The 27,751-nt window shown below is 39.5% G+C and overlaps 1 protein-coding gene across 3 annotated transcripts; it reads left to right on the forward strand.

The window, feature by feature from the left end:
- Positions 1–423: 423 nt before the first annotated feature.
- On the forward strand, positions 424–27,659 carry IL1RL1 (interleukin 1 receptor like 1). Of its 3 annotated transcripts, XM_061377569.1 has the most exons (13): positions 424–566; positions 2,490–2,618; positions 7,244–7,337; positions 8,211–8,281; positions 10,507–10,708; positions 11,003–11,171; positions 11,259–11,421; positions 13,950–14,018; positions 15,613–15,745; positions 15,846–16,003; positions 24,323–24,466; positions 26,085–26,243; positions 26,913–27,659. In XM_061377569.1, exons 4-13 carry the CDS (start codon positions 8,215–8,217, stop codon positions 27,257–27,259), a joined length of 1,611 nt encoding a protein of 536 aa, XP_061233553.1. In that variant the 5' UTR covers positions 424–566; positions 2,490–2,618; positions 7,244–7,337; positions 8,211–8,214; the 3' UTR covers positions 27,260–27,659. The 3 variants fall into 3 exon arrangements, with proteins under 3 accessions (XP_061233553.1, XP_061233554.1, XP_061233555.1); XM_061377570.1 differs by lacking the exon at positions 24,323–24,466 and having other exon boundaries at positions 425–566; XM_061377571.1 differs by lacking the exons at positions 24,323–24,466; positions 26,085–26,243; positions 26,913–27,659 and adding an exon at positions 18,753–19,068 and having other exon boundaries at positions 428–566.
- The last annotated feature ends 92 nt before the right edge of the window (positions 27,660–27,751 follow it).

Genomic DNA, 27,751 nt, shown 5'->3' on the forward strand with positions numbered 1-27,751 from the left:
CCACCATCCCACTGTCTGCTAACTCCACTAGTGCTCCACTAGTGTTGGCCTCAACAAATGTAGATAGTGAAACCTTTCCTGCCAGGATTGCTTCTGTTCAGGTGTCCCCTATAGTGTGCAGTGACAGTCTGCAACCAGGGTGCAGAAAAATGTACACAGCAAATATTTCCTGGCTAATAAAGGCAGGTATTAGACAGCCAGGACTAGTACTCTGCTAGGCTAAGCACTGTTTCTTGGACTAGACTGAACCCTGATGTTGATGAGCTGCTGTTTTCCTATCTCTGCTTTTCATCTCAGGATTTTATCTTTTTTTTTGTGTCATCAGTTTTACTCTTCAGTGCTTGAACTCCTAACTCTTGATATCAGTAACTTCATTTAATCTGGGGTTTCAGGTTTTGTATCTATACCTTTTTGTATGGCTTTAACTTGCATACTTTTCACAGTTCAGAAATCATTTTGCCAGCACAACTGAGTTAAGTTCATACAGCCATGCGGCACCAAAACCAGCCATCACAGACACATCAACACAGGCAGCTGAGTCTCTGGGCCATTGACTCCTCATGCCGGTAAGGACCTGAGGGGCTAACTACAGCCTCTTGATGCCAATACCAGATTTTTCTTGAAGGTCTAACTCTTAGTGGCAGCTCCACTGAGGTTCCAGAAAACTCTTCTCGTGCTTCACTACCTTTCCTGTTAAAAGATTTTACCTGCTGTCTTGTCTAACTATTCCATACTTCTGTTTAAACCCATTAATACTTGACTTCTTTGCTTGAAGAACATGTTTCTCCTGTTTGCTGAAGTGTTATGCATGCAGGCTGCCAAGGGAGCAGCATCTAATTCATCAAAGGCATTTCTTGACGTATTTCCATTAGCACATTTTTCTGTACACTTACCAAATAGAAATTTTTTAGAAGCTGGGCCAAAAGTTAAGAAGCATTCTACATTGACTGTAGTTTCTTAAGAAAGCTGCAGATGGCTTTTGCTCAGCTGGAGACTATCCCCTTTAGCCAGGAGCTCAGCTTCCCACCTGCATTATGGTCTGGAAACAACCTTGGCATGGGGAGCAGACTACAGGATGAAGGGCTCTTCTGACTTATGTGGCAGTACAATGACTGTCTCTGATTTACGTTTCAGTGGGCTTTATGACAGAAGAACTTATTCTGTGTCCAGGCAATGGGAGTTAGTTTGACCTGAATATATTTAACCTCTCCCTAAAGTAAGGGACATGTCACTGTGAGATGATGATCAATCTACCAGTCAATGTAGACCCTTGCTCCAGACTTCTTACCTGAGACAAAACTTCAGTGGTTTGTGAGCTTTTCGAGGGAGGGATCTGAGCTGACCCCGATGGGTTGACTAAAGTATTGTGAGATTTCATTTTTGTATGGTTTGAGTTTGCATTTTCTGTGTTGTGTAAAGTGCAGCCTCCAGACCATTTCAGAGGAAAAGCTGTACCAAAAACTGCAGAAAGTATGGGTGTGACATCAGTAAGATTTTTGCATATTGGCATATAATTGCTACATCTTTGTGTATTGTTGGAGTTACTGCATGCTGACAGCAGAGTTCCATGAATACTGGAAATAATAAATGATATTCATAACTCTGCCAGGGAAAAAGAAGAGTTAGAATGATCAGAATACAAAATCTGTTTCGGTTAAAGGGAGAATGAACAGTTGATTCCCAAAACGTCTTTAGGGGTTATTCTGCTAAGATATACAGGCTCATTTGTCCTCTGGAATTTGGCTGATTTGGTACTGAAATTGCCTGCTTAGACTGGCTGTTGCACAAGATGGGACCTTTGATCTGATGGGTCCAGGTTTAGTGCTGATGCTTAGAAGGCTGCATAGAAGTCTTGAACAGTGCTCCCTAAAAATGTCTTTCTGACACTCAGTGGCCCATATGGTCTCCTGAATACCTGCTTGTGTGGGTCACTGTACACTGTGTTATGTTCACTCCTTGCTCTCCCAGAGTTGTTCTTTATTTTCTGTGGAACTCCTCTGCCCCTCCAGCCTTCTTTCCCTCAGAGAATTAATTTACCTGCTGGTGCAGACAGCTGGTTTCTCAGCAGCCTTCTTTTGAAAGCTTCAGTGAAGCAGATTCCTTCATTAAAACCTGTTCCTGCTGCTCCAGGGGAGTTTAGAGCTGTTCTCCTGGAACTGCTGCCCAACTAGACCAGGCAAAGCTGTCACTGTTTTCAGACAAAATCTGTTTCAAAGCACCCTCTGCCGGCTACGTGTCCTTTCTTTGTTCTCCCCAGCCATATGAGAAAGCCAGTAACCAGCCAGCAGATTTATTGCTTTATAATGATGCTAAAGTGGAATAAGTTGTGATAAATGGAAAACCTGTGCTACTGGTAAAAGATAACTGATTAATTGGAACTATGAGATATCATCTCTGATAGGCACTTAAGTTTACAACAGTAATTTGCATGTTCTGCTCTACTCAGTGGGAGGTGTCTCAAAATGAAGCTTTATATCTTGCTCCTACAGATAGGAATTGCACAAGCCAGTTAGAAAGAGTTCCCAGTAATATTTGGTACAAGCTACAGCAGAGAAATCAGTGCAAAGGACCCAGCCACAGAGAGCAAGCCACTTTTCTGCTTTCTTATTTTCCAGATGGTAGGTCTAATTTCTATATTACCATTTAACCATAAATAACTGAAGTGTTTTATAAGAAAGTTTATTTCAGTTCACTTAAATGCTTCTTTACCTCAGGAAAAAAAATAGATTAAAATAGTGGCTATGCTTATGTGCTAGACAAATAATTTTGGGGTCGACATAAAGATTTACCTTATAATGAAATGCATTTAGAAGTGGCTTTGCTATCAGTTTTCTGGCAGATGTTTTTACTAATTATTCAAATACAGAGAACAGTGCAATGGATTTTTCAGGGTTTAGTATATTTATGTACTTTCTTGTTTCAAAATACTTTGTAAGAATAATGTGTATATTAATTCTGTCCTTTCCATACTTTAACATTGATATTCCTAAATTTTACACTTACAGCTGTAACTAGTGTAGGCGTTAACAACTGTGAGTGCTGCTTCTGGAATACGTTCAGCATTACTGTTTCTATTTTGATAGCCTATTTTCAGTCACAATGGGTTTTCAGGTTTGATAATGAAAACAACTTTTAGGAGGTGAATGAATGAATTCTAAGTCTGTTAAGCTTTTTAAAGTAGAAATTGCACTAACATTTCCAAGTTTTGCTAATATGCAAGGTATAGTACTTTTATAATGTTTGCTTACTTACATAAGCAGTACTATAAACAGTTTGTTGCCAAATACGATTTCGGAAAGAAAATTACAAGTACGTTACTAACACAGCTGCTTTGGGAAAAGCAAGGAGTTAAGCCGTATAGGGGGTACCCAGTTCTTTCTTCTTCCTTAGATATTGGATCGTTAGGGGCTAGGTTTTGACATAATCAGGTATTATTCCAAATCTATATATTTGGATCTATGGATTTTTCCGCATCATACTGAAATTTTCCCCACAGAGGAAAGCTCATAACATGCAGTTATTCTGAGCTATAGTAAGAAAGAGGTATATATGGAAAATGTCTCCTTATCTTTTTTCCCCTGGATAGTAGCAATCTAAATTTATGGCATAGTGAGGATCCAAAAATCTGTTATCCGTGTTCTACTTCAGATAAATGTATTAAAACATAAGTTCCAAATAAACTTGCAAAAGCATAAATAAAACTCATAACTATTTCCAGAAATTATGGCCTTTGTCTCTCAGGGTTTAAAGATACAGGAACTTCTTCCTTGTGACTGTGGGATGTGAGGTGTTTTAATGCCTTTGTCTTGTGATTCACAATACCCTGATTATCTGAGCTAAGTACGACGGATGAGCGGATGCGTGGATGTTTTAATTTTGCTTTGCATAAAGTAATGGCACAAGCAGTAAGGCTCTAGTGAACCAGTCCTTCTCTTGCTATTTGCTGTCTAGAACTCCAGCCTCTGCCACACTTTTTATGGAGGTAATTTGGCAGTTTGCTGCTGGCTTTGGAATTTGAAAACAGAATCATGTTGTTCTTTTGATTGCCTGAACTCTCATATTTTCAGGGAACATTCCTCTTTAATTAGACCCCATATATTGCACGTATTCATACACGCAATCCCCAAAGTTTACCCAAACTGCTGCCAGTACACGGCAACTTAAAAACGCTGGAGAGAGTCCAGCGCAGGGCAACTAAGATGATTAAGGGAGTGGAGCATCTCGCTTATGAGGAAAGACTGAGGGAGCTGGGTCTCTATAGTTTGGAGAAGAGGAGATTAAGGGGTGACCTTATTAGTGTATATAAATATATAAAGGGGGAGTGTCACGAGGATGGAGCCAGGCTCTTCTCAGTGGCAAACAATGGTAGGACAAGGGGCAATGGGTACATACTGGAACACAAGAGGTTCCACTCAAACTTGAGAAGGAACTTCTTCTCAGTGAGGGTGACGGAACACTGGAACAGGCTGCCCAGGGAGGTTGTGGAGTCTCCTTCTCTGGAGACATTCAAAACCCACCTGGACACATTCCTGTGTAACCTTATCTAGGTGTTCCTGCTCTGGCAGCGGGATTGGACTAGATGATCTTTTGAGGTCCCTTCCAATCTCTAGCATACTGTGATACTGGGATACTGTGATAAAATCAATCAAGCCGTCATCAAAGTTAGATGGGGAGAATTTGTCCTTTATGACAACTATTTTGCACTGATTTGGTGCAGGCTGGTAGCCCAGTATGTGTAAGGTCTCTTGAAGGCAGAAAGCTAAATAAAAAACCTGGCAAGTACTCAGACAGGCAAATAAAAATTTCTTACTCCTGGATCATTCTGGCCCTTCTTAGAAGAGTTGATGAGGGCAAGTATTGGCTGTCTCCATTCCTGGACAAAGCTGTATCTCAGAAATGGAGAAAGCACAGCTCCTTGCAACTTTTTGTTAAACACCTATAAATAAAATATCAAATGAGAAAGAACCTCATTTCAGACCACCTCCAAATCTAGTCTATGAAACTTGTTTTCCTTTAAAAATCAATCGTTTTACTTTTTGTCATCTTGTTGAAGCATCTGCTTGCTTAAACAAAATAGCACTAAAAATAGTAGGAGAGTTGGCATAACTGCTGGTATATACCTTGTTAGGGGCAAATAAGTTTGTGAAAGAGAACTAATCACTTGAAGACAAAAGGCTGCCAGCATAGCAGGAATATTCTGAATATTTTTATGTCTATTTAATTACTCTAATTAAATTTTATTTATTATTCAGCTTAGAGTTCTTCACTTATCTGATTCTTAGGGTTTGTTTGGAGACTTCACTGTGGAGCCTCAGTTGATTAGAAGTATCTCATCTCAGTTGTATGAAGTAGCCCTGCTGCAGTTAATGTTTTGCGTATTATGTTTGCTTATGTAAATACACATACATGTGTTTTGGACGCTCTAGGCAGTCAGCATCTAATAGCACATTGTGCTGGTAGCCAGTATAAATATCTTTTGAAAGGATTCACCTTCCCTTGCTGCATCCTATAGTTTGGTCTATACCCTGCTGCAGTCCCGGACATGTCAGTCAGTCCTTCTCTGGAAAAAATGAGCCTTTCCAAAAGTATTTGGATGCCAAATAGTTGAAAGTCAGCTTGCAAAACTGTCCATCTGGCTGATCAGCGGGACCTTTTAGGAAAAAAAGATCTCCTCTGTGTAAACCAATGCTGATTAGCAAAGTCACAAGAATATGGAGGTGGCAGATTATTTCGCATGATCAATAATGGCTCTTGTGAGCTGCAAGTGAAAAGGTAATTTCAGTGAAAAAACCAAATGGGGCATAGGCTAACCAAAGGTGAGTTGAACCAATAAGACTAGGTACAGCAATAGGTAGTGAAAAATAGTAAAGCAGAGGGGAAATTAGTGCAGAGAATGAAGTGGTGATAGTTTAGAGCAAATCTATATAATGAGGCTCAGTGAAACCATGCCAAGGAAAATCAGTTCCCAGAAAGATTAGAGCTAGATGGAAGTGTTTAGATTTCACCCAGAGAGACAGAAACAGAACAGGTAGGTATCTCATGAATAGTGGAAGCGAGGTGCTCAGTAGAGTGTGCCAGAGAAACTTTCATCACTTGCTTTCGATGAGCTGCTCAAGAGACCAGGACACCATGTATCTGCAAAATGTTGCTCACATCAGCTGAACAGCAAACTGGTTTCCAAATACGTGCAAGGCATTTGCACTTCTCTTTTCTTTCTCAGGAGAACATGGAGCCATGAACCCCCGTATAATTTTTCAACTGTGATTAAAATAGACTTTAGATGGTGAATTAAGTCAATAGAATTGCTGGCAAATACAGTTCTGTTTAGATCCTGAACTGGATCCAGGCCTCAAATAAGTGGGATATGTGAAACTTGGTTCTGTATTCTTACCTGCCAATCTAGTTGCTCCCTGGTAGTGTCAGAAAAAAGTTCTAGGAACAAGCCTTCCACTCTAAAGAATGAACAAAGACAAGTGATCTGCTGCCTTGATACTGTGAATTTTGTTGTGTGCTGTTTTGCTCTATATCTTTCTTTGCTGAGGGCTTATCCTGTCCCTGTCACCCCCTGAACCCTCTTCTGGACGAGCTCATTCATGTCGTCTAGAGCAAAACTCCCGGTATTTGTTTAGGTGAAAAGTACCTTCCAAAAATCTGTTAAACTGGCTTAAGATTTCCTTAAAATTAAAGAAGTCAATAGGCTGCAATCTCTTGTATGTGGTGCTTTTCCCAGGTCTAATGAAAGCAAGCAGCACCTCATGCACATTGTTTCTGCAGCCTCCTGACTGGTCATTCACTTCCTGTAAAAGGCATCAGCCTTGCTGTGACATTAATGCTGGAATGATGTTATATATACATAAATACCTACATTGAAATTCTCATGTTTTTCTCTTCCAACACTAAGTTGTTTAAGAATACGCTTCTGGATGCTATTAAACCTTCTAAAAGAAGAAACTTTCTGTATCAGTACAAACCCAATTACATTTCTGAAAGCTCAAAATTGAGTTTGTTCTGAATTTCAGACTTCACAAAAATGTAGGTCTTGATACGGCCTTTCAAACTTTGTTTAGCCTGGAAATTTTAGGCACTGCAATATAAATGCTTTGCAGCAAGTGTGATGACAGTACTTACCTTGCCTGTAGGTTTCTTGTGTATTTTTCACTCCTCCTCATGTTTGCTGTCTGCAAGATAAATTATAATGAATTTCTAACTTGATTTCTCTTGAAAATTTATCTTCCATCTGTAGTACCATGAGACAACTTTCTCCTCCGTGATATTAGAACGCACCACTCTGTGATCTGAGGTAAAGGACAGAATTCAAGCAAAGGGTTTATTTAATGGTAAGTGGAATACTTACAGCTCCATACTATAGCTGGATTGTATGTCTGCTGTCTCCTGAAATACACCTAGGTTGCATCAATTTAATGTCCATAGACAAATAACCAGTTTCTTTAATAAAGGAGTTTGCTGGTGAGTGCCTGAGCTACACTGCAAGGTGTGAATTACAGCAGGCTAATACCAGTTAGACACAAATGAAAGCATCACTGAGCCATGAGAACTTCCCTACTGCTGTTACATGATAGCCGTATATGTCCTGTTACCTGCCTTTCCACTCCATTTTTTGAGTTCCCCTTCAGGTTAGCATTGCTGATGGCACTCACCTGGTTTTGTTCTTACTGCTGAACGCTTACCTAGAGAAGCTGTCACTGAAGATACCTTCACTTTCATAGATAGCCAAAAAGGTGTTGTGCCCCAGGCGGTTGATTGGATGTAAGCTTAATTCAAAGCCAGGATATGTATTTTCAAAGCCAGGATCGAACACTTTCTAAATCATGCTATAATTTTTATGCACTTGACTGAGAAGAGAATGCCAATGTACAATTAGCTTCCTTAAAAAAAAGCAACTAAGCAAAAAGAGTCTCCTGCCAGAGGCCCACCATGGCAGAGTAATTCCTCTACCCTCATTAAACTAAGTCATAACAGTAGTTTGAATGCAACATCAGCCAATGCATTGGTGATAGAAAGAAGATCATTATCTCAAAGCTGCAAAACCCCTGCTACACACTCAGTCTGTATAGATTCATCACATGATACACTTTATCACTGCACAATACCATTATCTGTTAGTAGATGTACATCAGTGCCATGGCAATAGCATAACTGATGCAGTCAGAGCATATTCTGAGATATCAGTGTTTTTCTTTTTGGTTTAGAAATATGATGGTGTATGTACATTTGACCTTCCTGTCTACCTTCTTCTTGGTTTCCATGACATCTGAAACATGTAAGTCACATTTAAAAATACTTTCTGATGAGGTTTATTCTGAATAAATGTGTAGGCCATTCCCAAATTTTTGTTTGTGTTTTTTGTTTGTTTGTTTGTTTGTTTTGTTTTTTTGTGTGTTTTTGTTGGTTTTTTTTTTTTTTTTTTTTTTAGTTAACTAGTTCACCTCAAGCCACAAGTCACAACTTAAAAGTTGGCTTTGTGCATTTTCTCTTTATACTACAATCTGCCAAGTGCTGTCCATTTCTTTGACATTAAATCTGGGTTCTACTTCTGCTTTTTGGCATCTCTGCAAAGATGCCTTTTGGAAAAGATTTGAGAGCAGCTGGTGTTCCAGGTCCCAGCTTGGCAAAATCTCCAAAAGCATGCTTAAATTGCTCTGAACTTAAGTTACATATATGTGTAAGCACCCTGCTGAACCAGGGACGTAACGGTGTTAAAAAGCTTGTTAAAAATGCTTTTCAATGTCCTTGGTTTGGGGGTGTTAATCCACAAGTACAAGGTAACATTTCCCTGCACGTGGGGGATATTCAAACCAGCAAGCTCTTTCTGACTCATCTGTATAATGCTGACCGGTGCCGACTAGTGAGCGTTACATTGCGCTCACATAGTTCTGATTTTCAGCTGAGCTGCTTATTTGTCTGAAAAATATTGTAAGATATGATCTCTAAGTATTTCCCCAAATTCTCAAGTTTACAATATGAATTGCGTTTATTAAAAGGCCAAATTCTGCTGAAGAATTTGCCAAGATAATTTTCCCTGATGTGATTGATTTTGGGTGAGGTCTCTCATTTTTTGTGTGCTCCGTTTCCTCCTTTATTTTAACCTGAAGAAAGCTGTATTTCCAATGTGTTCCTCCTTTATTTGTGCAATGCTGCCTTCCTTGACACACCTGATACATCCCACTGTCTTTGAAAGGCTCATGGGTGGAATGCTGTTACAATGGGGGTACTCATACCTGATGTGGCTAATTTAGATGACTGAATTAATAAGCGAGATGACATGTAACGCCAGTGGGGATGGACCACTTCTTTAGGAAGAACCAGAGCAGAAGCCAAGTGCTCACAATGTAGAGAGACTCGCTACCTAATTTGTCTGCCTATATGTCTAAAACCAGGCAGTGGCAATACTCCCACAAAGCATTATTTTTGACAGATATTCTCAATTTTGATTAGGTATTTGGTTACCTACTTTCATTGCCACACTCCTCTCTCTTCTGTAGTCCCTTTGTCAATCTCCATCTTTGTCCAGTCTTCATCCTTGCTTATATATTTCCTTTTCTCTTCTCCAAAATGTAATATAACTTTCAGTTATTCAGGTACCCAGGGATTTCAATATCTGTGAAAATTGTTTGATTCAAGTTTCTCTGGATCAGTTACAGAATTCAAAAGTAGAAATGTACTCAGTTAAAAAAAAAAGTAAATAAAATGTCTTGCAACTAGTTCTTCTTTTTTCTTATATGTGAGCATGTGTGGTTTGTTTTCCTAAGCTTCTTATTTGTCTCTTATTCCCTTCTGGCATCTTTTCACCTTCCCATCAGATGCTTCCTTTCAGTCTGTTACATTAGTTTCAATGTTTTCATATTTTCGTGAACTTCAGAGAGAAACTCTTCTGGATTTTGTGTGGGGTTTTTGGGGGGCTTTTTTTTATGAGTTTATTTATGGGCTTCCTCTTCCTACTTTTTTTTCTTTCATAAAAACTAAAAAAGAAGTTTATTGATTTCCCTTTTCTTTTTTTGTATTAAAAAGGCAGGACAAGAGCTCTTCTCTGTTGTATAAATATTTATCACATTGAAGTAAGGAAAGCTAACTTAATAGTAAAGCATTAAAGACAGTATTTTTCCTTTGTGTTTGAATTCCTGGATTTCAAGTAAAGATTTGTGTACAAAGTGCATTTCAAGAAATAACTATTTTTCAGTTAAAACCTCACGATTTTCACTGTATGTTTGGTTTGAATCCAGGATTTTATTTGCTTGTTTGCTTGTTTGAGTCCTGAACATTAATTGCTAAACAAACAAATGCAAACAAATTACCCCATAACTCAAGATAAATAAATTTTTTCTTCAAATATCACCTAGTGGGAATGTTTGCTGTATATCACCTTTGAAAGCCCAAGGAAGGTAGAGTGACATGACTGGCCTGTTGATCCAAGAATGCCAAGCTCCTCTCTGCTCAGTGGGGCTAGGGTTAGTTCTTCTGAGATATTTATCTTTTGTTCATTTGCAGTTGATGCAATGGAAGGTGAGGCTTTAGTTATAAAATGCCCTCGATGGAGTTCATCTGTGAAAGTCACCTGGTATCACACGGATACAAATGAAATGATTCCTGCAGAAGGAGAGGGATCACGAATATTTTCCTTAGAACGATTTCTTTGGTTTCTGCCAACTTCTAGAGAGGATTCTGGAAACTACACTTGTGTTATACTTTTGTAAGTACAACTTTGAAGAGTGAAAGGCATAAGACTAGAAAGAAACATACTTTTTTTTTTAGCAATACATCGTTATTATTATGGAAATGATGCAATTTTTTCATGGTATACAGCAATTCATGCGGCTCTTCATCCTGTAATTGCTATTTTTATCACCGGTCATTAAAATCAATCTGTGACGGAACTACAGTAATCATCCATAGTTTATAAAACAAGATTTACATTTGTTAAAAACATTTAATATGTTCCTTATAAAAATACTGCCATTGACATAACTTTATTCCACTTTTAAAGTTCAAATAATCGCACAAGGTCATTCAACATGAGTGTGCAGGTGCATCCATACAAGCAAGGAATATGTTTCCCAAGTCGGATTCGTTATCCAAATGACACTGGAAGAGGAAAAATTGTTTGTCCTACAATTGACAGTTATAAAAGTGCTACTATCATCCAGTGGTATAAGGTAAATAAAACCCTGACAGTGCCAGTTGTAGATCAGGTTACTGTGAGAAGCTATTTGCATCCAAATACAGAAATATTTATTTTCCAGGACTGTAAACCTCTTCATGGGCAGAGATACTTCAAGGGAGAAAAATACATTTATATTAAGGACCCAAGAAAGGAGGATGATGGTTATTATACTTGTCGATTTAGCTACACTCATAAAGGAAATGTGTTCAATGTATCAGCAACGAGGATTTTCATAAGTGGCGGTAAGGCAGTCATTTTGTAGCTTGCTAAGATAAAAAAGACTGAGAAGCTTTTTTTTTGTACATTAAAATTTTTCTGTTGTTTTATCTTCCCAAAAAAACTTCAGATCAGCTTTTTTAGGTGAATTTTTTGAATGGAGTTCCAAGTGGAGAAAGATGGGGATTAATTCAGACCTGGTCATATTCAGCTTTTCTGCTAAAAGTCTCTGATGATTCTGGTTACATACTGTGGTTGGAAGACCTGGCTGGTAGCACTCATTTCTGAATAAAGCGTCTCCTCAGAGGGAACCCACAAAGCTCTGCTTTCTATTTGTTCAAAGGGAGAAGAATTTGTAGCTAGTTAGGATCATCTGGTGATCACTGCACCACTGTGTTGATAGCCTACAACTCAATACCTTCTGGTCCATCTTGATTATCTAGCATTTATTTGATCGTGAGGCTGAAAAAAGTTTTAGGTTTATCTTGAATGAGACAAAATGAGCAAGATATATGTAGAGACAGAAAATGAGTGGAGCTCAGTGATTAACTATGTCATTGTTATTTTGAATGCTGCCAGCATGGCTAAATGTGTAGCCTTTGAGGTGCCTCTAGAATGCAGCCTCCTCAGGGAGGCTTTGTATTTAGATGGTGGTCAGGGGAAGAGCATGCAGCAATCAGCAGTTCCAGATTGCATCAACTCGCAAAACTTTAAAATGTGCCTTCAGTTCTTCAATCAGATCAGTAGAAAAATAGTCAGAAACGTGTTTTTGGGAGGGTTGGGGATGGCCCTTGAGTTTGGATTGTTTGCTTTGTTTGCTTTTTTAGTAGATAATATTTATTTGTAGATTGACATTAGACCTTTTTTTCTGTGGGTAGGCACACAGCCTGTGAGCAGAATGCAGATTTGGAAAGTAGGGACCTTGATTCCAGTTCTTCCTGCTGTGTCCAGATCTCAGTAGAGGAGTTTGCTTTGATTATTCTGGGCTGGACAGAAGATAGATTTGAGCTGAGACCTAGTACAGTAGTTTAGGAGGTGTCATGCCTTTCCTTCCTCTCTAACCTGTAACATCCTGTTGGTCTACATGAGACTTCCCTGCCTAACACCCAATTTTTCTTTGGATGTACTTTCACCAAAATGTCTCTAACTTGTCATCAATATTGTTGTGTCTGGGTTATAATGAAAATTTCTGGGTTTTATTTGGCATAAAGTCATCCAAATTTATAAAAGCCTCTGTTACCTCCAGGCAGATTACTTCATTTTAAAGTTAATCTATCTTTCTTTTGAAGTAACTGCAGAAAGAAAGAATTGCAACATGAAATCTGAGCTGAGTTTGTCATGTCTCTTCCAGTTTTTGCTAAATTCAAATTACTCAGTAATACCTTCTTTGAGTTTTTATCAACCCTGAAAATTAGTATCTGATGAGTGGAGCTGTTATGTTTTGATAATACTGGTTTATGATGTAAATTCCTGTTGCTTCGTAGATCCACACTGACCCAGAGGATCTTCTGCCTCCGAATGCTGGCAGCTAGCTAGGAAGTTACTGGCTTTCTCCTGACTTCTTTTCTTACCAGATCCAGCTAATGAAAATTAGAAACAGTTAGGATGGGTGAAGATAATTGCTTTTCTGACAGCCTGGGAAGCAGAGGGTTAAATGAGTTCTTGCATATTTTTTGAGGGAAATAGGGTTATCAGTGTCATATAGGTGCCTTGAGATGGAAAAGCTTAATGAGGGAAAGGATAACAAGCAATATGTTTGGAGTGGAATACATAAGACAGTATAAAGGGCAAGAAAAGAAAAAACACTCATCAAGGAAAAAAATCTGAAAGAGCTGAATGCCTGTTTCAAGCAGATGGATGTAGTTTGGACCTGTCCGTAACAATTATTACTTGGAACAGAAAATAAATATGTTAAATAAAAAGCAGTATCCTTTTAGAAGGTAATGATAAGGGATGCCCAATGTAATGGAAAGCAGCTGAATGCAGCAGTGGTGCACAGACAGCAGGGAGAGTCTTGGGAACAAGATGTGCTCAGCTGTCAAGTTACAGAGATGGGGAAGACGGGAACATGGGCGAGCAGCTGTGGGCTATAGGGTCTCCAGTTCAGATACTGAATAAAAGTGCATTTTAACTGTTTCATATCATGGATATGAGTAATTTCTCAAGTGTTGGAAAGAAACTTTATCTCTTTTAAAAACTGAAATAAGCAACCGAGAAAACACAAACCCATAACTGCATTTTCTTTTTTTCCCACTCAGCAGCTAAAGCAGCGCTTGAGAAACTGAAACTTTTCCTTGCTCTTTATGTACAAAGACAAAAATGAAATAAATTGGGAGAAAATACTCAAACTATTAACACATACAGACTCCTTTGAAATATTTGGTCAGAGGAATAAAACCAGGTGATCCCAACAGACATGAAATGCTGTTGTAGTGTTAGTTTGCAATTCTGCTTTGGGATCTTAAAACGTTAACTATACAAGTTATTATAATTCTCTTACAAAATAAGTTTTCACAACTAATATGTGCTTTTTTTCCCTCCTTAATTTCTAAAGCAAAACACTTCCCTCTATCTCCTAGAATTTTATTTCCAAAGGACAAAGATGTAATAGAAGTGGAGCTTGGTAAGTACAAACTTTAAATTATTTTTAAATTAACATTTGGTGATTGCCTAAAAGCATGGGGATTTTCAAGAACAATTAATGGTGGAGATTTTCCATAACATTTACCAGATTTAATTCACCCCAGGCACAGTGATGTGAAGTCAGATACAACTGTTGGGTTATTTAGGCATTAAGCAGCAATTTAGGGGATTTAAATAAATCATTCTACCCTCACTGGGACAGACTAGGATTACTCACACTGTCAATTAGCACATCTCAGCTGAAGGAGTGACAGCTTCCACCTACTTCAAAGGTGTCCTGGTTTCTCCGGTTGGAGAGCCCATGATGCAGAGCTTGATCCTTGACACCCTTTTACTTAGGACTGTAGATGTTCTTAGTGATTCATATTCACCCTGCATAACTTGCAGCATCAGAACAAGGTGCTTATGGTAGGAATGAGAGCTGTCTGGGGTTTTTGTATAGTTGATAGAGAAAGGTGGACCACTCCAGAAAGTGACTGAGCTCATCTGAAACATGAACAGGTATCCCAGGATGCCTGTCTCCCAGGGCAGGTGAGGTGAACAAGGGGCACTGAGAGAAGGGATAGCGATTACTACTCCACTGTTTCTGTCTTACAGCAAGACTTCTCTGGTAACAGTACTGCAGGGGCCTGCGGCCCTGTCAGAGGTGCCATGTACCATGGCTCAGAGACTTGCCATGTTGAATTGTATTGCTGTTCTTTTTTCCTCTTTCCAGTTGCTTGTCTCTCAGAATTTGATGATCTGTGCTTCAAGGACCAGCTTTCTCTAATAAGATGCTCAGACTCTAGTGCTCTATGGGCTTTGCCCATCCCTCTGGGCCAATAAGTAATCTGGCTCTGTTTGCATGGAGGAAATTCTCTTTACATTGAAAAGCCATTTGCTGTACTGGTTCTATGTTCTCCTATTTCCAAAAATGAAGATGTTTCTCCATGTTGCCTAATACCAATTGAGGATGTAAGTCATAAGATTTTAAATGTTATCTAAGCCCTGCTTAGATGCAGATTTACATGGAAATAATTTAAAGTCTTTTAATTATACCTTCTTCCAGTGCAAGAGTGACTCTTACTTTGGAATAAATATTTCCCAATGACAGATCCTTAATAAGTAATTTCCTGTTTTAGCCTTGCTTGGACTGGTTTACTTTACTTTCATCCATCTTGACAAAAATTCAAGATAAGCCTGCACAGAAGACTTATGCAATATGATATATACTTAAATTTAGTTATGTTATTTCCATGTAAATTTGTGTGTAAACCAGCATTTACTATCCATATTCCTCAACAGTTTATCACATGGGTTAAATGTCACAACTCTAAGTTGTCTTCATTGTAACAAATATAAATAATTCCTTTTGTAATCCTTGGTGTTGTCTTAGATAATTTGTTAAAAACCTAATTTCACCATTTCTTTCTGAGTCTGTTTTATGCATCATTTTGTAAGCAGTCATTCAAAAAATCGTCAAAATTGTTAAGACAAAACTTACAGGTGATATGAAGATTTGTAGAAAAAGATGTTATGAGGAAGATTACACTTGTTTTTCAAGGAATTTATACATTTCTCTGTATCTTGCTCAGGTGCTGCTTTGTCTCTGAAATGTCGGGCCTGCCTGGGAATTAAGAAACAGCCACTGGCTGTTGTCACATGGGATGTGGCTAACACCCCTTTGAAAGACTTACATGTTTCAAGATTCCATGAAAAATCTAATTCGTAAGTACACGTAACACAGAATAATCTTTCTTCTATGATTCTATGCAAACTGTGCCTAACCATCAAAGCCAACACTACCAGTTCATTTTCTTTCTAGTAGTTTTGAAGGACATGAGCAAGTATATTACAAAGAGGCCACTTTGCATATTACTGAAATAAAAAAGGAGGATCTGCAGGCAAATTTCACATGTGTAGCGCTGAATGAAATGCACAACGTTAGAGCCACAGTGACATTGCGACTCAAAGCACAATATGAAGGTAGGATTCTTTTATTTTGTTTTCTTACACTTTGCACTCTGTTTTAAATACGTTAGTGAATTTATTTAATTATTTGTTCCAGTTAGTAAGAAAGTTTCTGTTAATAGGAAGAAAACCCCGCCTGCTTCCTCCCTGCATACTCAAGCCAGGGGCAAAATTCTCATGGTTTCATTAGGTCACAAAAGCCCTTGGAGTAAATTCTGCTGGTGGGGAGTGTTGGGGGGTCAGGGGCATTACTCAGGTGGTGTCAGCAAGACATTAAATATGCAGAGCATCACCGTATCAGCCCTGTGAGAAGAATATCCTGTTTCTAGTATATTTCTGTTCAGTGACAAATTCCCCTTGCCTTGAAGGCAGGCAAATGCACTTAGATATCAAGCACACTGGAGTCTGCTCTACAAAATACTTGGCCTCTAGAGGAGCCCCTGCAGATAGCTGGGTGGAGAACTCATATGTCTTTTGGTAATCAGTGTTATGATACATTGTGAGGAGCAGAGATTCATCTTTTGAGAATCAAACTGTTGTTTCTAGTGTGGAACTGTAGCAGAAAACAGAAAATAACTAAAAACAAGAGACAGCTGTCAGTTTGCCAGTTTGCTTGCCTTCCCTCCCATCCAACATCCACTGTGGTGCCTTATTTTTTGAGTGAATAGTAAGCTATGTGATAACTTCTGTGAGGTCTGGCTTTATCTTCACCCTCTGACCACCACTGCTCATTGCATGCCACACAGAGGTGTAGGTAACTTTGAAGGCTTTCTCTTGGTTTTGTTTTTAAATTCATGGTTCTAGTAATTCCTGCCAGAGAAGGACATTCTACAGCAGTAAATGGTGTGACTGGGATAGTCTTTATCTCCTATGGGATTTTGTTGCTTTTGTTTGGTTCTTGCTTTGTTTTGTTTCTTTTACTAGGGATAGCCAGAGCCCTAAGCACTGTTGACAGCAACACTGAACACCACATTCTTACGTCAGAAAATGCTATTGTGTGGGTGAAAGCACACTAAATTTCACTCAGTAGTTTTCTCTCTTAACCCTTTGGATATGCTGAACCACCAAGGATCTTGAAAAGAAACACGAAGGTCTTTCACAGTTATTAGTTTTCTATAAGAGAATGGTGGGAAGAATATAATCAAGTGTATTGTCATCACAGGGCGTGCACAGTTTCATGTCGTGCACTACTTTTGACTATTCATAACTTCCTAAAGGATTATGGCTTCAAAGCATAACCATATTTCCTTGCCTAAATCAGAAGGGATGTGAGGGTATTATCAAGCAGGATAGCACCAATTCCCCACAGAGGAATGTGGCAGGAAATGTTTTGGTTGGATATTACTGAGTGCAAATGTAGCATCACTAAGAAAGTTGGAAGCACATCAGCTCTGCACTGAGGTATCTCAGCGTGGGAGCATACTTGCAATGGTAGAGAAGGAAACTGACTAACAGTTCTTGCACACTATAATTCAGGCAATAAAAATCCTTTATTGACCTCATATTACAAACTAGGTGAAGAAATGAGCATATTTTCTGTATTCATCAAGTGATGGACAAGGGTAGAGCAGCTGACATCATCTACCTGGACTTGTGCAAAGCGTTAGACACTGTCCCACACAACATCCTTGTCTCTAAATTGGAGAGACATCAATTTGATGGATGGACCACTCAGTGGATAAAGAACTGGCTGGATGGCCACACACAAAGAGTTGTGGTCAATGGCTCAATGTCCAGCTGGAGACCAGTAACGAGTGGTGTCCCTGGGGGATTGGTGTTGGGACTGGTCTTGTTTAACGTCTTTGTCGCTGACATGGACAGTGGGATTGAGTGCGCCCTCAGCAGGTTTGCCGATGACACCAAGCTGTGTGGTTCGGTTGATACGCTGGAGGGAAGGAATGCCATCCAGAGGGACCTTGACACACTTGTGAGGTGGGCTGATGCCAACCTCATGAAGTTTAACCATGACAAGTGCAAGGTCCTACACCTGGGTCAGAGCAATCCCAGGCACAGCTACAGGTTGGGCAGAGCAGCCCTGCGGAAAAGGACTTGGGGGGTTGGTCAATAAGAAACTTAACATGACCTGGCAGTGTGTGCTCGCAGCCCAGAAAGCCAACCGTATCCTGGGCTGCATCAAAGGAGTGAGACCAGCAGGTCGAAAGAGCCTGCCCCTTTGCTCTTGTGAGACCTCATTTGGAGCACTGTGTACAGTCCTGGTGTCCTCAACATAAAAAGGACATGGAACTGTTGGAACAAGTCCAGAGGAGGGCCACCAGGATGATCAGGGGACTGGAGCACCTCCCGTATGAATATCGGCTGAGAAAGTTGGGGCTGTTCAGCCTGGAGAAGAGAAGGCTGCGTGGAGACCTCATAGCAGCCTTCCAGTATCTGAAGGGGGGCTATAGGGATGCTGGGGATGGACTCTTCATTAGGGACTGTAGTGACAGGACAAGGGGTAATGGGTTAAAACTTACACAGGGGAAGTTTAGTTTGGATATAAGGAGGAAATTCTTTACTGTCAGGGTGGTAAGGCATTGGAATGGGTTGCCCAGGGAAACTGTGAATGCTCCATCCCTGGCAGTGCCCAAGATCAGGTTGGACAGAGCCTTGGGTGACATGGTTTAGTGTGAGGTGTCCCTGCTCATGGCAGGGTGGTTGGAACTAGATTCCAAGGTCCTTTCCAACCCTAGGTGTTCTATGATTCTATAACTCGTTGAATCTGTTTTCTGCTATAGACAAGTCTTACTTTGTTTTTTATCCATAGGTCTTCAGTAAATGTCCATGAAAGCTCATGGGTGCGACCTTCCCTTCACTGCTGCCTGTTTTGTGTGGATATCTGTCCCCTTCTCGTTGCTGCTGTTAAGATGCCTGCTTCTGCTCCTCAGTGCTGTTGGTGTAAGCAATGCTGCATCCAGAAATGGTTGTGCTCTGCTTTAGTTTTCTTCACTGACTCCTTGCACAGCTAAGTAATATTTATGCTGAAACAGTGACAGCTTGCCTCTGATTATAATAAAAATGCTGTAGGGTTTGCTTGTGCCTCTCATCTTGTAAATGTGCAATAAAAGTGTGTACTCCCCGTCTGTTTTGTGTTCTGTTTGTTTGTTTTTTAATGGGAAAAATGTGTTGGTTAGTTTTCATTTTTATTTTTAAATGTGATTGTTCCTTAGTGTTTCCCACAGCACAAATTGTGTCTGCTAGCTACTAACCTGTTAATGTTCTCTTTACACAAGTTCCCGCTCTGTATTCTGATTCTATTTTCAGGCATTCAGTATGTGTTACGTTATCATTATTTGTATATGCCTAGCACAGACCTATGATCAGAAATAAGAGATTAATAGGTGTGAAACTTACTACTCAGATTGGTCCATTCTGGGGGCCCTGGGCATTTAATGAACTAGATAAACAGTATCTAGCAGCAAAGGTGACAGATTAAGAGAGGAAGCAGAGATGCTGTAAGTAATTGGATTAGAGCTGCTCTGCTTTAGTAACTATTCAGTCTTACAGCAATAGTCTCTGTCTTCAGAAGCCAAAAAGCTGCTGAATTATTTGGCTCATCACATGGAAATTTTCTGTGGGAACCAGGAATTAAATCTATTTTTCTGAGTCACAATCAAATACTTTAAGTCCTAGTTCACTGTTAACAATATAATTATAATTAACCCTAACAATTGCTTTAATAACAATTGTAATCCACATAAGAAGAAAAAATATGCCAGAGAGGACTGATGAGAAAAGGAGGAGTTTCTTTTGCAGTCAAGAGTGGTGAGAGCTGGTTGTTTTTTTCTCTGTGGGAAAAAAAAACTCCATTAATACTTCCAGGAATGGATGTTATCAGCAAAGCTGCTTGGCATTTTGCAGGGAAAAAAAACTGTATTTTCCAGTTGTGTCATGTCCACTTGTGCACATGTGTGTGTGAAGAAAAGTACTGTACTGTGAAGAAAGTGTCTGCCCCATGTACCTTTTTACTTTTTAAATAGTAAAAAAAAAAAAAAACCCTCTAAGAGAAGGTGATCAACTCTTTAGAAGTAAGTACCTCAGTTATCAGGTGTAATGCAATTCAGTCAGCTCCTTTTGGTGTGATTTGGTGGTATCCAGGATATGCACACTATGACTTTCAGACACAGAGAAATCAGAAAAATTCCTTCTTTAAGAGAAGAATTTAATGAGGATTTGGCTATGAATTTTGATGGTCTCTGCAGCTATGCCTTTTGCCTCCATTACGAGGTGCTAATGTCCTTGTGTCTCTCAGCTGCTGTTGCTTCATTCAGAGGTTGCTTCTTGCCCTTTGCTGTCTTCTGACTCCTTCACCAACACTTGTTTATAAAAGCCTTCTTCATGTCTCATAATACCTCTTTACAGAAAATATAGGCTGTCTCATTTCCTTCAAATCTTTCAGTCCTGTATCACCCTTTTTCATTCCAGAGGCAGTGATCGTCCCAGATTTCACATTTCCTCAGTGTCACAAGACATGCACTCTTCTATGCTCTGAGATCATCTGTATATCGTGTGGTATGTCTCTGGTCACTGTAAGGCTGGGTAATTTGAGACAACTTTTAATTCCCTTTTCTTCCACCTTTCATACCAAAGATGCAGGTAGTCTTGCTGAACACCTGGCAAGAGACAGTGATTCTGCCTGGCAGGCTGCTCCCAGTTGTCCCCCACAGCTGCTTGGTATCTCTCATGATGGAAGATGCCACCTCTTAAGGCCAAGAAGACTAATTGGCCACACTGTTCATGCTAGGTCAGCTCATCGATAACCATGGGTCATCAAAGCTCACAAAAGTAGACCTGCTGGCAGAAGGAGGGAAGCTGTTAGCTCCTGAGAGAGAGGCAATGACAAGTAATTGGAGAAACACTGGAAGAATCAACTCCTTCTAGCAGAGCTGGGTCAGAAGAGAAACATCCATTCAGCATCCCCTTTAAGCAGTCTGGGGAATACATGGGCTGTCTGAATATTTTCCTTCCCTTTTTTATTAATATATAAACTACCACTGGCATATAGCTCTTCACCTTGATTCAAGACTGGTTAAATAACTAGAGACAGCTTTTCATGTGTCTGACCCACAAGCCTCATCTTATTTCTCCCTGAACATTCCTCAGTTCTCATTCACAGGGAAGTGTAAAATGCCCAGAGGACCACCAGTCTTTCTGGTGTGGACATTGTTCTCTTGAGAATGCCAGAAATTTCAGTCATTCAGAGCAGAGATAATGGTCAACTCAGAACACCAGCTCTGTTGTTCCTCAAAGACATTTAATGCCAAACCTAACCTTTTGACTCATCTTTGGCAGATGGATGTGGACAGCAATTCCTGACCCAAATCTCTGCCCTTACTGTCTGTAAGTGCATCCACCTTAGAAACCAGAGAAGTTACAAAATACTGCTGTTCTTCCGAAGTTTGTCAGGAAATCCTTCAAATGTCACTTTCTGACCTGTTTTCTCTGGCCTGTCCAATATTGTTTCTTGTCAGCTGATAGTTCTGTATTCCCAGTGCTCTTGAATATAAATAAATGGCATCAGAAGACAGTCTGCTCATGAACTGTCTGCCACTAAATGACACAACAAAGTCAAAAGGAACAACAAGATCTGTTCAACCTTGTTCAGGGCCTCCAAAAGTGGCTTCTGACCCTTGCCCCCGTTGTGCTGAAGATAGCTGATTTATTCCAGAGAAATGAGAGTCTGAGTCAGCCTTACTTTTCTTCCAGGAAGACCCCTGTGGGGCTATTGTCCGGCGCTTTACAAGCTGTATAAGCACAGGAAATTTATCACTTCTTTTCCAGCCTTGGTCTATCATTGCAAAAACATGCAAACTGTTTTAGGTTCATAATTACAGAAGTTGTTATTGGAACCTGTTTCTTCTCAAGCAGTTTTATAGATACTTACTCAATACAAATACCCAATAGTATTTGTAATGTCATGCAAGCACACTGTCAGCAAATGAAGCAATAAGAAATAGGGTCAATCTCTGATGCTTGGGTCGGCCTCACCAGATAATGAAAGTGGTTTCCTCCTTTTGTATCTGTGTGTGCTTATCGGCCAGGAAAACAGATAGAATAATAAGATTTGAAGGGCTCCACAAGGACAATGTTCCTTCATGGGCATCGTGTGACACCATTAAAACTACAAAATGGCCTAGCTTCACTGTGAAAGAAACTGGTTGATTTCTTGCCCACTTCAATCTTATTGGAAGGGGGTTTCCCCACGTCTAGTTCTGGTCGTATACTTCATCACATGCCTGATGTTTCTTTTTTTTTTCCCTTTAAATGGAAAAGAAAGAAACAAGAAAAGTGTGAAAATAATGTAAAATTTATCTTGCATCCTACCAGAAGAAAGGGAAAATGTACTTGTAAACTCCTTATTTACATACCTTTTCAGTGGGATTTCTTAGGCACTAGTATTTTTAGGTTGTTTCTGCTTTGAATTTGTATGTGGTCAGCATTCAAAGGAATATTTTTTTCCTCAGCTAAGATAAATCTGAATTTGCAGATACCTCAAATCTCATTGTAACACTGAAGGGATACATTCTTCTAGTGATATCCCAAGCCAGGGCACTGCATCTAACAATTATGCTTGCTATAGCATAGTAAAATCAAAAGACAGGTGGGCCCTTTATGCATACGTGTGCACAATCTGGGTGTTTTCATATTCATTGCTGTGGTGTCCAATGCTCTGGGGCTATATTTTTAATTCAAATAATTCCACTGATCTTAATCACAGAAAAGTCCCCAAAGCAGCTATGATATTGCACTACAGGATGAGGAGTTGTCATGCTGAGCAGGAATAATTAGGTAAAGAAGGCTGACTGCAAATGAAAAGCTTTTAATGGATCGAGTTGTCAGACAAAAAAATGTACATGGAACTGCTCTGAGTCTACACATTATACCAAGTGGAGTAAATCTATGTATCTTTCATTTACTTAGGAGCAGATTTCTGATATGAGACAATTGCCATTAATCTTCCCTCCAGGGGAATAATGAATCTTTTATTGTGTAATTGCTGTATAAAGCCTTTGATATTTTAATTTCACACTTGGCCATCTGCAATTCATAGTTTTCAATACTGAATCTTGGGTGGATTCAATACATCCAGGACATAGGCCAGAAGTACCTTCTTCAGCTTTTTTTGGCTGTAAGAGCCTGTGGATTAAGCTTCTGTCTTTCTGGTTTAGAGGGAGTACAAAAGGACTACTTCTACCTCCCATTGACTCTTACTACAGCAGAACTAGATACCATCTGGAGGATACACATATCTAGATTGACTTTGACTCTGTGAATCACAGAACAAGGGGAAAAATGGGCTGTCACAGAGATGCAGCTGTCTGGGTAGTGATAGAAACACAGCTGTCCCCTAGAAGAGTGATAACTGCAATCTTGTCCTAGACCAGCTGTGTGCATACGATAGCACAGAGCTGATGATTGCCACCCTTACAGAATCATAGAATCACAGAACGGTTTGAGTCAGAAGGGACTCCTAAAGGTCATCTAGGTCCAACAGCCTCTGCAATGAACAACTATGCCAGGTTCTTCAAAGCCCCTTCCAACCCGACCTTAAATGTTTCCTGGGATGGTGCATCTAGAACCTCTCTGAGCAATCTGTTCTGGTGTTTCATCACCCTCACTGTAAAAATTTTCTTCTTTATATCTAGTGTGAATCTATCCTTGACAAGTATTAATCTCTGAGGTACAAGTGGTCTAATTCAAGAGCTCTTCCATGAGGGAAGCTGAAACTGAAGTGGGTGGCTCCTTTCTTTCCCAAATTTCGTTAGTTGTCATTGCTATTTTATGCTCCTTGACTCTCTTCAAAGGAGAAAGCAGGGGAGAACATCATCTGCCTCCAACATAGTTTATCTTTGTGACCAGGATATGTTCTGTTTTCCTGCTTGTTTTGTGTACTTTATTCTTATCTTGCAGGTTTCATTATTTGCATAAGTTTCTCATTACCCTGTTTGTGCGACTATGTCAGAAGCCTCCACTTGTCCTTTCGTGGACACTTAGAATCGTCATGTGTAGGCTTAGATGCCTTATAAGAAGCTTGAACATTGTTGCTGGTCGTGTTATTAAGTTTTACAGCGTTACAAAATACTTAACATAATTTTCAGCTGTGATATTTAACATAGGTAGATCTGGATTCAACACAAGAAAGAATTATATACTGCTTAATATTCTTCTAGTTTATGTGTCTCTGTGTTTGCTATGCCAGCTGGGGAAGGAAAAAGCTATGTTGTCTCTCTTGTAAGCTACATAAAGCTGCAACAGAAGTAAGGATACGAGAGGCTGAGGCTCCAACCCATGGGTTAAGTTGTCTACTAATCTTAACAAGATTCCTCTTCTTTGCAGTGGGCCTTTCTAGCATCCTCTTGATCATAGGATCTCTAGTTCTGCTGGTTGCAATAGCAGTCTCCGTGATACTTTATCAGTCCTTCCGAGTTGATATCGTCCTACTGTATCGGGAGATATTTCAGCCCTACTCAGTCAAGGATGGTAAGCAAGAATTGAGCAAGAAAGTTTAAAAAGAGGAAAAAGGCAAATCATATGGAAATGGATTTGATAGTTGCTTACTAACTCATATGGCACCTAAGCTTGATCCCTTGCTTCCTCAAGCCTTCTGTAATCATTTAGATAAGAGGGGACATATCTAATCCTGGTAGGGCTTTACATTCCCTGGTTTCCTGGATTCTGCAGTGATGTACATAAAAGACACAGTCCTAATTTTATATTTTTTGAACAAACACGAAACATGCCATGAAACATAGAATGGCAGTGAAAATCCAATTTACAGTGTTATTAACTTATTACGTGCTCTCTAAAGCAAAAGAACCAGCCTCCTGGTGAAAGTGTTTTAGGCATGTATTAGTGCAACACAGCTTTTATAAACCAAAGTAAAAGGTACCAATATTGTGGAAGACACTTTTGGGAGGAATACATCCCAAGTTCCCATCATAGGCATGAAACCCAGAGACCTGGGTCTGGGTTCAGCTATCTAACTGTAAGCAGCTAGTGCTGTTGGAACGTCCGTAGGACTTGAGAGACCCAAACCCCTCTACAATGGCAGCTGAAGGGCAGGCAGTGCCTAATGACACTATGGTAAAGTTTTTAGGTGACCAAATCCAGCTCCTCAACAATAAATCCAACAGAGCTAACCAGGTACTGGGACCATGTGTCAGTGGTCTAAACATGGGCATCTGGAGTCATTTGGGATGGCCAAAAAACTGGACACATAACTCAGATATGCTAGAAGTTGCAGACTTCTGAAGCAGGGTCTGGAGATCAGGCAGGGTACCAGAGGAAGTCTCAAATGGCACTAGATGTCTATGTTTAGGCAACTCAGCTGGACCTCTGGCATTTAAATGAGAGCAATCTGAATCACTCTAGAATTCAGTAACTACAATGGACTCTCCACTTATTGTAGCAGGAATTTTGACATCTAGCTTTCATGCAGACACTTAGATTTACATTTTTTAACTCTGAAGCTTATTCCTACATCCTGAAGATGTTTGGATGGTAGATATCCACAGCTGATTTCTTTAAAGAGGAAACACAGTTTGAGAAATCAATAAATGAGTGGAAGAAAGATTTGACTTTGCACTTGCTTCTGACTGTAAGACTACCTCCTGAGTAATGGAGCTGTTCACTCAGAAGTATGATATGTCATGGGAATGAAGAATAATTTCAAGGTGAAAGAATTTAAGTGGAGTGTCTTGTCCTGAAAGACAAAGGCTGTCAACAGCCTATTGTAACTCAGGAATAACACATGTTGAGTTTCATCTTTATTTCATGCTCATTCACATCAATCAATCAATCAATCAATCAATCAATCACATTTTTACTTTGTATACTCTGGGATAAAGCCTTAATACAAAGGTCAGTTTCTCCAAAGTTACAAACAAGCAGGACATAACAACTAATGAAGGAAAACACCAAATGTGCGCTGTCGCTAATTTCCAAACATGCACTTGATGATACACATCATTCAGATTAGCAGGAATTTCTACCTAGATCTATTTTGAATATTGAGATTTTTACTTTTCTTCCAGCTTTTGCAATAGACAGCTCTAATTCATGCTAACACAATAGGCTTTTTTATTGTTTTGCCTTACAGATGGGAAGATTTATGATGCATATGTTATCTTCCCCAGAAACCATACCAATGAAGCTAATTTTGTGGAATATTTTGTTTACCAAATCATGCCTGATATTCTAGAAAATAAATGTGGATATAAACTGTGCATTTATGGGAGAGATATATATCCTGGAGAAGGTAAGATTTCAAATCAAGTAACACACTGAATGAATGACTTGTCAAGCCTGAGTAAATTGTGGTTCTAGTCCCTTTTAGGGGTATAGAAGGTCCCTTTATGTTCCTGAGCTTGCTGCTCATCTCAGCAGCTGTCTGCCTGCTCTTTCAGGCAGGGTGACACAGTGGCACTCTGTGCTTGCCTGTGGTCTAGGAAAACCAAGCTACAGGGCAGGGGCACAGATTGTTTATCATCTTCTTCGGTCACACAGGAAATGTGACCTCCAGTGTAACTCTTAAGCACACACCTGCTCTTTGGGTAGTGTAATGGCATAACCATTATCTGGGCAAAGCCACAGCCAAACTGTGAGTAGGTCTACAAGACACGGAAGAGGAGAAAACCACAAACTAAGTTGAGGAATTAACCTTGCTGTTACCACTCAGGCTTTTTCAACCTGTACAAGGGTGTTAGAGTAACAGGAAGTTCAGCTTCTGTTCACCAACATGACCTACTTTCTGTTGTTTTGTTTGTATTTTTGCTTTTTAAGCTCTTCTTCTAATGAATAACCTGTACTAGATTGAAGTGAGACAGAAATTATTTGTCCTTAAAAAGTAACAAAAATGAAGTGCCTAAACACAAAAGAGCTTGTAAAAGAAATTTCAGGGTCTTATCATTTTCTTGTACATTGTTAGATACAGCCAGTGCAATTGAGAAGAGGATACAGAAGAGCAGACGTCTGATCATTCTTCTAACACGGCAGCTGATTAATTATAAAGAACATGCTTATGATCAACACCTTGCTTTATACAATGCCCTCATTCTAAATGATACAAAAGTGATCCTGCTGGAAATGGAGACAATTGGGACTTCCAAGAAACTTCAGGAGTCTCTTAGGTTTATTATTAAGCAGCAAGGTACAGTCAAATGGAAAGAGCCACACAGTGTGCACCCACAGTCATCCAATTCTAAGTTCTGGAAACAGGTGAGGTACCATATGCCACTGATATGCAAGTCCTCATACTCAGCTAATGCCAGGTGAACAACCTATGAAAATCCACGAGGGACCACATGCCTGCAGCTTTTTTCCTTTCAGTAGGTATGTGTTTTCACAGTCTGGAAGTCTGGCTGTATTTTTGAACAGTTTTCAGTCCTTCAATTGAGTAATGATAAGGTAAACTGAGGGAATAGGTCTGGGAAACTGAGGGAAGTTTGTTATAGGTATGGGAGGTCTGTAAATAAATCATTCTAGTCTGTGTGCAGCATTTTGCATGTCACAGGAAAGCAAATGTACTTATACTCTTTCTATATCTAGTTGTACATACAACTGAAAATTAGTAATACCTTGCAGATTTGCTTTGCCTTTCTAATGCAGGATCAAACATAAAGGCCTTCTGTATTATTTGACTAGAAAGTAAAATGTGCATTATGCAACTAGAAAATATGATGTTATGCTTTTGTTATTTTTTTCCACCACATTCCTTTTTAATTCAATAGTAATACTCATACCATGAAATTATATTTTTCCTTAGTA

The sequence above is a fragment of the Neopsephotus bourkii genome, unplaced genomic scaffold (assembly GCF_033783945.1).
Source record: "Neopsephotus bourkii isolate Nb327-2 ecotype Australia unplaced genomic scaffold, CSIRO-AGI_Nbou_v1 NB_1760, whole genome shotgun sequence".
Lineage (NCBI taxonomy): Eukaryota > Metazoa > Chordata > Aves > Psittaciformes > Psittacidae > Neopsephotus > Neopsephotus bourkii.